The sequence below is a fragment of the Eschrichtius robustus genome, chromosome 2, assembly GCF_028021215.1.
Source record: "Eschrichtius robustus isolate mEscRob2 chromosome 2, mEscRob2.pri, whole genome shotgun sequence".
Classification (NCBI taxonomy): domain Eukaryota; kingdom Metazoa; phylum Chordata; class Mammalia; order Artiodactyla; family Eschrichtiidae; genus Eschrichtius; species Eschrichtius robustus.
The window spans coordinates 59,300,750-59,314,665 of NC_090825.1; the positions used below are offsets into that span (position 1 = coordinate 59,300,750).

General features: G+C 42.5%; 1 protein-coding gene across 6 annotated transcripts in view; it reads right to left on the bottom strand.

Annotated features, from left to right (window-relative positions):
* The window catches only part of POC5 (POC5 centriolar protein), a 40,669-nt gene extending 36,554 nt beyond the window's left edge, over positions 1 to 4,115 (bottom strand). For 2 of the 6 annotated variants that reach the window (XM_068533489.1, XM_068533452.1), the window contains exons 1-2: positions 4,011 to 4,115; positions 496 to 591 (exon numbers count right to left, since the gene is read on the bottom strand). In XM_068533489.1, coding sequence (XP_068389590.1) covers positions 496 to 579 — 84 coding nt within the window. In that variant the 5' untranslated portion in view covers positions 580 to 591; positions 4,011 to 4,115. Of the gene's footprint in view, positions 1 to 495; positions 592 to 3,374; positions 3,451 to 4,010 lie in introns of those variants that run through there. The other 4 variants (XM_068533476.1, XM_068533467.1, XM_068533460.1 and 1 more) reach the window with 4 other exon arrangements.
* Positions 4,116 to 13,916: the final 9,801 nt, after the last annotated feature.

Genomic DNA, 13,916 nt, shown 5'->3' on the forward strand with positions numbered 1-13,916 from the left:
TCTGTAGTCAGTGTACCTGTCACTGTCCCGGTCCTGGGCACCAGCAGGTGCTGAATGGTGTGGCAACAGGGCCCGGAACCAAGAGTGGAACACTGGGGAATCTAGGGCCCCAGAACTCTGGATGGTTTGATATTGGATTAATTTGCATTAAAGTGAAAGCAGCATTCATATGAGAGAGCTACAAAGAGAAAATTTCAAGAAAAAATGTTTCTTCAGATTTTCAGCTTCTCCTCTCATTGTGTTGTTTGAAGCCTTTGTACAGAGAATGCTGGAAGCGTTCATGATTATTTTCTGAAAGGTTAATTAAAACAATGTAAGGTATTTCCCAAGGTTTGTAAAATAATTCCCAAAGTTTGATATTATTATAATTTGATACACACTATAATTATAAATGTAAATGGCATGAATAAATGAAAAATGTATTCCTAGTTTTCCCTCATATTGTCACTTGTTTGAAATAAACAAGTCATGACAAATTTAGACATGTCTTCCTACCTGAAGATCTGAAGAGACAGAACTGCCTCGGTCGGAGTCATTGTGCAAAACTGGAGGCGAGCATTTCTCCTCATCTGATGACATTCTGTACAAATACTATAAAACAGGAGAAGCTAACTTTAGTTTGTTTTTTGCAACATTTAAACTAAAATAAAATGTTTTCTATATACATATATGTGTGTGTAATAACATCCTACCCTGTAAACAATAACCATTCGATATGTTAAAATCATTCAACATATTGAACACCCACAGACAAAATCACTGGGCAAGAAAAAAATAAAGACTCACTTCCCAACGAGTGAGTTTATAATGTAGTCAAGGAGATGAGACAAATACATGAAAGGTTAAAGAAAAAATGGAGGCTCCCCAGAGAAAGCCATGGTAGGGGCTGCTGAGAATCAGAACGTGTGATCACTGTTCAACAGTGTGTGAGGACCTAGGTGCTGCATCCTTTCCTACAAGATACTGAACCAAAAGAGAAAGAACAAACTGTGTAAATTCTCTGCTTGGCGAACGGACCTTTTGGGAATACTATTTTAAGAAAAGCAAGCCTATATGGAACAATAGATTCTAATACCATGCAAAGAAAAATTGTTTAAGGTCTTAACCAAAAAAATAAATAATAACAAAAGTACTGTTAGTAAGAAGTACATAAGTTCCTTAAAAGGCATATAATGACTATTCAAATGAGCCGAACACCAGTTATATGTAAGACACTGGTGAGAAAGGTAAGATGAAGAAGTCCTTATCCTCAAGGACTCTGCAATCTGTAAGGAGGGCCAGACATGTGTATATTAGAAATGACTGATGATAAAAGTGCTGTTAGATCCTAAAACAACAGAGGCACAAAGTAGGGAGGTCAGAGTAGCCTTTTTCACAGGGTAGGATGGTGAGAGTGTGAAGGAGTGGGAATAAACGATCAGGGTGTTGAGACCTGAAAGACAGATAAAAGATTAAAGGATATGCAAGGCAATAGCGCAGCACAAGCAAAGACAATGAGGCATGGACACATACTCCAGGAACTGCAAGTAGTTTGTGAGGCTAAAGCAAAGGGTACAAAGCTTAGCCAAGGTTTGGCTAAGGATGAAACAGGCAAGGTAAGGAGCAGCCAGATCATGGAAGATCATAATTATGTCATGTTAAAAAGTTTCACCTTTCTTCTAAGAGAAGTTATTAAAGTCTTAAACAAGTGATAACATGATCAGGCTTGTCTTTTAGAAAGATCACTCTGCCAGCTTTCAGGATGGATTTGAGAGGTGGGATACTGAAGAAAGAGCAACGGAGAGCCAACTGCAGTAGTCCAAGAGATAAATGTTCCCTCTGGCAAATGGGGAGGTGAATGGAGGAGGCAGCAATGGGAAGTGGACGGAGTTATGCCTGTGAGACAGTTGCGTTATGGCAGTGGAAATTCGAGATCATGATCAACAATTGGTTAAGGGGTTAATGGGAGGAAATGTTGATCTATTCCAGATTTCTGGCTTGCAACTAGATGGATGGTAGTGCTACTCCCCAAGGCAAGGAATACAGGAAGACAAGCAGGTTGGGAGGAAGGGTAATGGACTATCAGACTTGTTGGGTGTGAGGTGCCTCTGAGGCACGGAAGTGAGGCTGCAGGTATGCGGTATCTGGCCACACTACTTATGCAATGCACAACTCCAAGGACTGCCATTCACAATGGCTACGACGTGAATGGTGCTTTCTGGAGTTAAGCAAGGTGGGAGCCCTGCACTGGATGTATAGGTTTGGAGATTCATTTTGAGGAATCGTCAGCATAATGGGAACTGCTGAAAAAAGGGAGAGGATAAGATCACTTATGAAAAGGAGTGTGAGAGAGAGTTCTTATTCTGAGGTCCTTACACCCAAACTGTATGCAATATTTTTAGCACATGCGTATTTTTCTAGGAAGAGGATTCTCAGCTTCCAATATGTGTCCAGAGGGTACTATAACCTTAGTGAAGTTAAGGGCCACTACTGTAGCAAGAGGAGGGTTAAAATCAGAACCGCTAATATTTAAAGGGGAAGTGAAGAAGAGCCAGCAAAGATGGAAAAGGAAGTCAGAACAGTAGAACAACGAGAACAGCATCACAAAAGCTTCCAGGAGGGAGTGGTCAGAAACAGATGCCAAAGGAAGATGAGAATCTGATAGAGTCCCTTGAATTTGGCAATCAGGAAGTTGCTGGGGCATTTAGCCTGAACAATTTCAGTGGACAGTAGAACAAGTCTCAATCACAGTGGGCTGAAAATTAAGAGATGAAGAAACTTAAATAGAAAGGGCAGATACAGGGAGAAGTGCAATATTAGAATGGAAACATAGGTTGGGGCTAGACTGTGGAAAGGAAATTTCAACTTTATTCAATGAGCATTACTGTGTAGAGACATGATAAGTAAATGAAATCTCAGCATGACTGACTTTAGTTAAGCCAATTATGGAGGATAAAATAAGCACATACATCTGCAGCAAGGAATGGCTGCTTCACGGATTTCAAATCCACCACTGTGGTAACTTTGTCCCTTCTATTTCAATTCACTTCTTCCTTTAGGATGTGTTTGCAGACTGGTAATAAGGGGGGCAGGGGTTGGGGGGGTGCTGATTATTTAAAAAACAAATAAGCTGAAAAGTATGGTCAGATCTCAAAAAGGATTTCTGAATATAGATACTGCAGACACAAAACAACTACTGTACTTTTGGAAAATATGCTATAAATCTTCCATCTGCCCTGTTTTGAGGCCAACAAGGTATGACAGTTTATCTAAAACTCTACCAATAGTAGCATTTTCCTTACTGTTTCTAGTTCAGAGACAAAGGAGAAAAATGAAACTTGCTTTGATGGGAAGCAGATGTACATCAGATAACTAAATTTTCAGTATTCTCTTACCCAAGATATCAGAAACCACGAGATATAAAGTTCCGAGCGCTTGTCTATTGCCAGAGAAATCAAATTACATCTTGGTAATTGCCTGGCTGATAGGGGAAGCAGGGTCCGGGAATTCAAATTAACCTCCAAGAGGCAGAGAAAGAGTGAATTAACTTGCGAGCTGGCAGCAGGGTAACGTCCCTGCGCCCTTGAGCTGTCTTAGCTGCAGTCAAGGAGAGGGGGTGCGCCGGCCCCTCCCCACGTCAGGGACTACAGGCAGAGGGAGAAGCAGCTGCGAGCAAGCAAAGGGCTACAAGTTCTCTTCAATCACTTTCTCTTACCCCTGTGTTAATCGAATTCCTACTTAAAAACAAAGGGTTAGACATGGTCATTTTACCCCCTAACGTTTTAAATGACCCGAACCTATAGCGACAATACCGCTATACTTCAGGCACCCCTCACTCCTGCCCTCTCTTCCTGGACGCCTCGGAGGGAAAAAACCTCTCGACCTTGCCGCCCCGCAGAACAGCTGAAGGGCCCTCGTTTCGGGAAGATGCCCCCAGCCCTGTCTTGTCCGATCCCCGGGGGCGCCAACCCAGGCCGAGACACTTTAAACCCCACTCCAGTGCCTCCGCCAGGGGCGCGTGGGCTACCCACCACCTCGGCTAACCGCAAACACGGACTCCTTCCTCTGCGCCTTCTCTCAGCGTCGCAGCTGAGACAACAGTGAGTCCAGCGGCTTCCTCAACAGCAACCTGACGGTTTCAAACTGCACGGAGGAAATAAGGACGGCCCCGAGCATTGGCCCCGAGCTTCAGCAACCTGCCGTCTGATTGGTCTGAGATCCGGGGGCGGGGCAGGAGGGAGAAGCCGGAATTAAGTTACTTAGGGAGAGCCTCGCCCCATACATCCGCTTGTTCGGAGGGGGCGGAGTCTTAGGGAGCCCCGCCCAGCGTACAGGAGCCCGTGATCAGTTCCGTTCTGCGCCTGCGGGAGACCAGGCGGCTCTGAGAGCCGGTTTGGTTAGAAGATGGCGAGCGGGTCTGAAGTCAGCTAGGATGCTATGCAGCTGTCTGTGCGATAATGCCCATAGCCTATGCGTGTGGTCCTCATGTATGTGAATCATCTGCTTCCACAGGTGCCCTGCAGCAGAATCACTAACCCCCCACCTGCTGATTCCTTCTGTCTTAGGCAGGGCCAGGGAATCTGAATTTTTAACAAAGACCAACAGTGATTCTGATGCAGGGGTCTGCGGACCAGGCTTTAAGAAACTGCTGGACTAGGTTTTACTAGTGACTTCAAACGAGTCAGACTGCAAGGCAAGCCCTTCGGGCGAAGTGAGTATTGACCTTAGAATCATCATAAGTATATCCTGGCTGTATCACGTACTCACTGTCACCTTGGATAATGCTATCCACATATAGGCTTGTAGGGGGATTAAATGACTTACTATATCTAAAATACCTATCGCATAAACATCAAAAAACTAGTCTTTCAGCTTATATTGGCATAACGGCTAGAGGTACGTTAGGATCCAGGTGGCAAAGGGAGTGCCCCAATCTGGAGAGCAAGTAATGAGATCCTGGTGAGTTTTCAGGCTCCCTGTGTTACCTGGAGGATGAGGTATCCGTTTCTTTTTCTGTAGATAGAAATGGCATAACCTGGGTCTCACCTACTTACCTGTTCACGGAGCCAGAGTTCTATTTATACAAGCAATGAAATAAGAAGAGCACCAGCAGTTTCTTCAGCATAAGCTATGTTTGTTCTCTGCCCGCCACCTTTTCCATGCTTATAATAAAGGACAAATTCCTACTGATAGATACAAATTCATACCTGGTCCCAAAATCTGTTTTTTAATTGAATTACCATGTGGTGACCCCTTACACTGTAATTGTTTCTGATTTACTATCCCTGTGCCCTCCTGTACTTGGCTCCATGTTTCTCTTCTCTGTCCCTTTGGGGGGCAGATTTTCATAGAAAACTGTTGGCTAAGGCATCACCATTCTTCTGTGAAGCTACATCGAGAAAGAGAACAAACCTGTCTCCATGTTATGAATTTAGAACAGATTCTTTTTCAAAGGTTCCTAGAGGTGGAGCCAAAGAGAGAAAGGGAGACTAAAACCCTCCACAAACCCATGAAAATTAAATTGCCAGCTTGAACCCTGCGTAATTATTCTTTCAACAAATATTTATCTAACAGTCATCAGATGCAAAGCATTTTGTTGGTGCTAGGAATAGAGTAGTGAATAAAAATAGACACACTATGCTCTCATGGGACTTAGTCTAATTGGAAAACAGACATCAAATTAACAATACAAATGAATAAATAGTTATGAATTATGTTTGAAGTGAGGAGAAATCAGGAAATGTCTGTGTGATAAAGTACATTTAAGCTGAGAGCTGAAGGATGAGTAAATAAAGAACTAACTTTAATAAACACACATATACTGTTTTCTATGTTCAGGGCACTGTACAAATTAACTCATTTAATTCTCAGATTCTCCCTGTGACGTGGGCTCTGTTTCCATCTTCATTTTAAATATGTGAAAATTGAAACCCAGAGAGGTTATGTGTCTTGTCTAGGCACACACAGCTAATAAGAGCAAAACTGGTATTCAAACTGAGACAGTCTGGGCTCCAAAGTCCATGTCCTTATCACTCAAAATGTTCTGTTGGGAATAGCATCACTGTTATGGATTAGATGGTATCCTCCAAAAAAGATATGTTTAAGTCCTAAACCCTAGTACCTGTGAATGTGACCTTATTTGGATATGGGGTCTTTGCAGATATAATCAAGTTAAAATGAAGTCATACTGGATTAAGGTGGGCCTTAATCAAATGACTTGTATCCTTATAGGAGAGGGAAATTTAGACACAGAAGAGATACAGGGGAGAAAGGGAGGCAGAGATTGCAGTGATGCATCTATAAACCATGGAATGCCAAGTATTGCCAGCAACCACCAGAAGCTGAAAGGCAAGAAAAGATCTTCCCCTAGAGTGTTCAGAGAGCGCATAGCCCTGGTGACACTGTGGATTTCTGACCTCCAGAACTGTGAATGAATAAATTTCTGTTGTCTCTTATATACACTACCAAATGTAAAATAGATAGCTAGTGGGAAGCAGCAACATAGCACAGGGAGATCAGCTCGGTGCTTTGTGACCACCTAGAGGGGTGGGATAGGGAGGGTGGGAGGGAGATGCAAGAGGGAGGAGATATGGGGATATATGTATACGTATAGCTGATTCACTTTGTTATACAGCAGAAGCTAATACAACATTGTAAAGCAATTATACTCCAGTAAAGATGTTTAAAAAAATTTCTATTGTCTCAACCACCCATTTTGTGGTAATATGTTATGGCATCCCTAGGAAATCAATACAGTGGCCAAGGCCTTGAGGTAAGAAAACACTTATTATATCTGGATGATGAATAAAAGCAAGTAATCTTAGTGAAGTAGGGACAGGTACAGGATAAGGCTGCAGATGGAAGTGAGGGTTCTATGTTAAGGGTTTGAGATTTTACTTAAAGTCCATTGGGATATTTTTAGATGTTCAGGAGAGAGATGAAAACAATTTAGAATAGAGGGGTTGCAAGGGAGATGGAGAGAAGATGACAGATATGAGATATATTTTGGAAGTAGAATTGATGGGACTTGATGAATTGTATTTGAGATGAAGGAGGGAAGTGCTAAGAAGGATACTCCGGTTTCAAGTTTGTGACTTGAGCTACTGAGTGGATGACATTTACTGAGAAGGAGAACACTGGATGAGGATCAGGTTTTAAAAGGAGAAGATCAGGGGGCTTCCCTGGTGGCGCAGTGGTTGAGAATCTGCCTGCCAATGCAGGAGACACGGGTTCGAGCCCTGGTCTGGGAAGATCCCACATGCCGCGGAGCAACTAGGCCCGTGAGCCACAACTACTGAGCCTGCGCGTCTGGAGCCCATGCTCCGCAAAAGAGAGGCCGCGACAGTGAGAGGCCCGCGCACCGCGATGAAGAGTGGCCCCCGCTTGCCGCAACTAGAGAAAGCCCTCGCACAGAAACGAAGACCCAACACAGCCAAAAATAAATAAATAAATAAATAAAATTTTTTAAAAAGGAGATCAAAAGTTCATTTTTAAATATGCTGTTTGAAATACCTGGACATAGCCAAGTGAGTGTCCATTAGGCCATTAGACATATACGTCTAGAGCTCAGAAAAGAGGTCGGGACACAGATACGTAAATCAAGGAGGCTTTGCATGTAGAAATTGTGGAGGATTTCAAAAATGGCTCCAATTATTCATCTCTTACTATATCAGTGTCCTTTGCCGTGCCTTCTCATTAAAGGCAGATGGGATGTTAAGAAACATGATGGAGGCAGAGGCTTTTAAGATGCTTGTTGATTGGCTTGGCTTGCTTTTGCCCTCTGTTATCATCATGAGAACGTGTCTCAACTAGCCTAGTGGCAGTTGACAGTGTAGTAGACCTGAGTTGCCTGATCATCCCTGCTGAGGCCATCCTAGATCAGTCTATAGCCACCTGACACCCAGACAGGTGGGTAAGTCCAATCAAGGATGGCAGGACCACCCAGCCAACCTGCATAATCAGGAGCTAAATGAATATTGATTGCTTAAAGCCATTGTGCTTTGGGGTGGCTTGTTATGTAGAGTTATTGTGGTAATAAATAACTGATAAGATGCAATTTAAAGTTAAGGAACTAGATGAGACAACCTGGGGGGAGAGAGTAAAGTGAGGAGAAGAGTAGAGAACTGAACCCTGGATTCCTCTAATGTTCAGAGGTTGGGTAAGAATGGAAGAGCCAGCAAATGAGACAGAAGGAGGGGCTGGAGAAGTGGGAGGAAAACCAGGAGAGGCTTCAGTAAAATGCTAGTGAAGTGACTACTGAGTTTGTCCATATAGATGTCTTTCCATGGGCCCTAAGTTCTGAACCTCTGGTCTGATATCTGTTTCCTTTTAATCCCCACTGTTTTAGGTCAAGCTGTTGCTAAATTTGGACTGTTTCTCTAGTTGCAGGTCTTTATTTCTTCTTTCTATAATTCACTCTTCACACTGCTTATAAATTATCTTCTTAAATTTGGATTACATCACTTCTTCCTCAAAAACCTTCCTTAGTATTACATGACATTCAAAGCTCTCCTAAATTCAGGTCTATCCTGGAGTTTTCAAATTTACCATGTACTAGGTGTACAACTTTGGGGAAGCTTTGTATCCTTTATGAGCCTAAGCTCATCTCTTTAAAGTTGAGAAAATAATAGGATCTACCAAATCTAAATCTAAAGCTAAACCTGAACCTGAACCTATATCTGTCTGTCTGTCTACCTATCTATCTATCTATCGATCTATCTATCAAAAATCTATTCCCGAGGGGAGGAGCTTCAAGATGGCGGAAGAGTAAGACTCGGAGATCACCTTCCTCCCCACAGATACATCAGAAATACAACTACATGTGGAACAACTCCTACAGAACACCTACTGAACGCTGGCAGAAGACCTCAGACCTCCCAAAAGGCAAGAAACTCCCCAGGTACCTGGGTAGGGACGGACCTGCACCAGTGGGAGGGAGCTGTGAGGGAGGAAAGGTTTCCACACACTAGGAAGCCCCTTCGCGGGCGGAGACTGCGGGTGGCAGAGGGGGGAAGCTTCGGAGCCACGGAGGAGAGCACAGCCACAGGGGTACGGAGGGCAGAGCGGAGAGATTCCCGCACAGAGGATCCGTGCCGACCAGCACTCACCAGCCCGAGAGGCTTGTCTGCTCACCCGCCGGGGCGGGCGGGGGCTGGGAGCTGAGGCTCTGGCTTCGGTGCTAGCCGGGAGGGAGTCCAGGAAAAAGTCTGCAGCTGCCGAAGAGGCAAGAGACTTTTTCTTGCCTCTTTGTTTCCTGGTGCGCGAGGAGAGGGGATTCAGAGCGCGGCTTAAAGGAGCTCCAGAGACGGGAGTGAGCCGTGGCTATCAGCGCGGACCCTAGAGATGGGCATGGGACCCTAAGGCTGCTGCTGCCGCCACCAAGAAGCCTGTGTGCAAGCACAGGCCGCTCTCCACACCTCCCCTCCCGGGAGCCTGTGCAGCCCGCCACTGCCAGGGTCCCGTGATCCAGGGACAACTTCCCCGGGAGAACGCACGGCGCGCCACAGGCTGGTGCAACGTCACGCCAGCCTCTGCAGCCGCAGGCTCGCCCCGCATCCGTACCCCTCCCTCCCCCCGGCCTGAGTGAGCCAGAGCCCTCGAATCAGCTGCTCCTTTAACCCCGTCCTGTCTGAGCGAAGAACAGACGCCCTCAGGCGACCTACAAGCAGAGGCAGGTCCAAATCCAAAGCTGAACCCCAGGAGCTGTGTGAACAAAGAAGAGAAAGTGAAATTTCTCCAAGCAGCCTCAGGAGCAGCGGATTAAAGCTCCACAAACAACTTGATGTACCCTGCATCTCTGGAATACCTGAGCAGACAATGAATCATCCCAAATTGAGGAGGTGGACTTTGGTAGCAAAGATATATTATTTTTTCCCCTTTTTCTCTTTTTGTGAGTGTATATGTGTATGCTTCTGTGTGTGATTTTGTCTGTATAGCTTTGCTTTTACCATTTGTCCTAGGGTTCTGTCTGTCCGGGTTTTTTTTTTTTTTTTTTTTTTTTTTACTTTCTAACCTTTTTTCTTAATAATTATTTTTTATTTTAATAACTTTATTTTATTTTATTTTATCCTTTTTCTTTCCTTCTTTCTATTTTTTCTCCCTTTTATTCTGAGCCGTGTGGATGAAAGGCTCTTGGTGCTCCAGCCAGGAGTCAATGCTGTGCCTCTGAGGTGGGAGAGCCAACTTCAGGACACTGGTCCACAAGAGACCTCCCAGCTCCACGTAATACCAAACAGCGAAAATCTCCCAGAGATCTCCATCTCAACGCCAAGACCCAGCTTCACTCAACGACCAGCAAGCTACAGTGCTGGACACCCTATGCCAAACAACTAGCAAGACAGGAACACAGCCCCATCCATTAGCAGAGAGGCTGCCTAAAATCATAATAAGGCCACAGACACCCCAAAACACACCACCAGACGTGGACCTGCCCACCAGAAAGACAAGATCCAGCCTCATCCACCAGAACACAGGCACTAGTCCCCTCCACCAGGAAGCCTACACAACCCACTGAACCAACCTTAGCCACTGGGGACAGACACCAAAAACAACGGGAACTACGAACCTGCAGCCTGTGAAAAGGAGACCCCAAACACAGTAAGTTAAGCAAAATGAGAAGACAGAAAAACACACAGCAGATGAAGGAGCAAGGTAAAAACCCACCAGACCTAATAAATGAAGAGGAAATAGGCAGTCTACCTGAAAAAGAATTCAGAATAATGATAGTAAAGATGATCCAAGATCTTGGAAATAGAATAGAGAAAATACAAGAAACGTTTAACAAGGACCTAGAAGAACTAAAGAGCAAACAAACAATGATGAACAACACAATAAATGAAATTAAAAATTCTGTAGAAGGGATCAATAGCAGAATAACTGAGGCAGAAGAACAGATAAGTGACCTGGAAGGTAAAATAGTGGAAATAACTACTGCAGAGCAGAATAAAGAAAAAAGAATGAAAAGAACTGAGGACAGTCTCAGAGACCTCTGGGACAACATTAAATGCACCAACATTCAAATTATAGGGGTCCCAGAAGAAGAAGAGAAAAAGAAAGGGACTGAGAAAATATTTGAAGAGATTATAGCTGAAAACTTCCCTAATATGGGAAAGGAAATAGTTAATCAAGTCCAGGAAGCACAGAGAGTCCCATACAGGATAAATCCAAGGAGAAACAAGCCAAGACACATATTAGTCAAACTATCAAAAATTAAATACAAAGAAAACATATTAAAAGCAGCAAGGGAAAAACAACAAATAACACACAAGGGAATCCCCATAAGGTTAACAGCTGATCTTTCAGCAGAAACTCTGCAAGCCAGAAGTGGCAGGACATATTTAAAGTGATGAAGGAGAAAAACCTACAACCAAGATTACTCTACCCAGCAAGGATCTCATTCAGATTTGATAGAGAAATTAAAACCTTTACAGACAAGCAAAAGCTGAGAGAGTTCAGCACCACCAAACCAGCTTTACAACAAATGCTAAAGGAACTTCTCTAGGCAGGAAACACAAGAGAAGGAAAAGACCTACAATAACAAACCCAAAACAATTAAGAAAATGGGAATAGGAACATACATATCGATAATTACCTTAAATGTAAATGGATTAAATGCTCCCACCAAAAGACACAGACTGGCTGAATGGATACAACAACAAGACCTGTATATATGCTGTCAACAAGTGACCCACTTCAGACGTAGGGACACATACAGACTGACAGTAAGGGGATGGAAAAAGATATTCCATGCAAATGGAAATCAAAAGAAAGCTGGAGTAGCAATTCTCATATCAGACAGAATAGACTTTAAAATAAAGACTATTACAAGAGACAAAGAAGGACACTACATAATGATCAAGGGATTGATCCAAGAAGAAGATATAACAATTGTAAATATTTATGCACCCAACATAGGAGCACCTCAATACATAAGGCAAATACTAACAGCCATAAAAGGGGAAATCAACAGTAACACAATCATAGTAGGGGACTTTAACACCCCACTTTCACCAATGGACAGATCATCCAAAATGAAAATAAATCAGGAAACACAAGCTTTAAATGATACATTAAACAAGATGGACTTAACTGATATTTATAGGACATTCCATCCAAAAACAACAGAATACACATTCTTCTCAAGTGCTCATGGAACATTCTCCAGGATAGATCATATCTTGGGTCACAAATCAAGCCTTGGTAAATTTAAGAAAATTGAAATCGTATCAAGTATCTTTTCTGACAACAACGCTATGAGACTAGATATCAATTACAGGAAAAGATCTGTAAAAAATACAAACACATGGAGGCTACACAATACACTACTTAATAACCAAGTGATCACTGAAGAAATCAAAAAATACCTAGAAACAAATGACAATGGAGACACAACGACCCAAAACCTATGGGATGCAGTAAAAGCAGTTCTAAGAGGGAAGTTTATAGCAATACAATCCTACCTTAAGAAACAGGAAACATCTCAAATAAACAACCTAACCTTGCACCTAAAGCAATTAGAGAAAGAAGAACAAAAAACCCCTGAAGCTAGCAGAAGGAAAGAAATCATAAAGATCAGATCAGAAATAAATGAAAAAGAAATGAAGGAAACGATAGCAAAGATCAATAAAACTAAAAGCTGTTTCTTTGAGAAGATAAACTAAATTGATAAACCATTAGCCAGACTCATCAAGAGAAAAAGGGAGAAGACTCAATAGAATTAGAAATGAAAAAGGAGAAGTAACCACTGACACTGCAGAAATACAAAAGATCATGAGAGATTACTACAAGCAACTCTATGCCAATAAAATGAACAACCTGGAAGAAATGGACAGATTCTTAGAAATGCACAAACTGCCGAGACTGAACCAGGAAGAAAGAGAAAATATGAACAGACCAATCACAAGCACTGAAATTGAAACTGTGATTAAAAACCTTCCAACAAACAAAAGCCCAGGACCAGATGGCTTCACAGGTGAATTCTATCAAACATTTAGAGAAGAGCTAACACCTATCCTTCTCAAACTCTTCCAAAATATTGCAGAGGGAGGAACACTCCCAAACTCATTCTACGAGGCCACCATCACCCTGATACCAAAACCAGAAAAAGATGTCACAAAGAAAGAAAACTACAGGCCAATATCACTGATGAACATAGATGCAAAACTCCTCAACAAAATACTAGCAAACAGAATCCAACAGCACATTAAAAGGATCATACACCATGATCAAGTGGGGTTTATCCCAGGAATGCAAGGATTCTTCAATATGCACAAATCAATCAATGTGATACACCATATTAACAAATTGAAGGAGAAAAACCATATGATCATCTCAATAGATGCAGAGAAAGCTTTCGACAAAATTCAACACCCATTTATGATAAAAACCCTCCAGAAAGTAGGCATAGAAGGAACTTTCCTCAACATAATAAAGGCCATATATGACAAACCCACAGCCAACATTGTCCTCAATGGTGAAAAACTGAAACCATTTCCACTAAGATCAGGAACAAGACAAGGTTGCCCACTCTCACCACTATTATTCAACATAGTTTTGGAAGTGTTAGCCACAGCAATCAGAGAAGACAAAGAAATAAAAGGAATCCAAATTGGAAAAGAAGAAGTAAAGCTGTCACTATTTGCAGATGACATGATACTATACATAGAGAATCCTAAGGATGCTACCAGAAAACTCCTAGAGCTAATCAATGAATTTGGTAAAGTAGCAGGATACAAAATTAATGCACAGAAATCTCTTGCATTTCTATACACTAATGATGAAAAATCTGAAAGTGAAATTAAGAAAACACTCCCGTTTACCATTGCAACAAAAAGAATAAAATATCTAGGAATTAACCTACCTAAGGAGACCAAAGACCTGTATGCAGAAAATTATAAGACACTGATGAAAGAAATTAAAGATGATACAAATAGATGGAG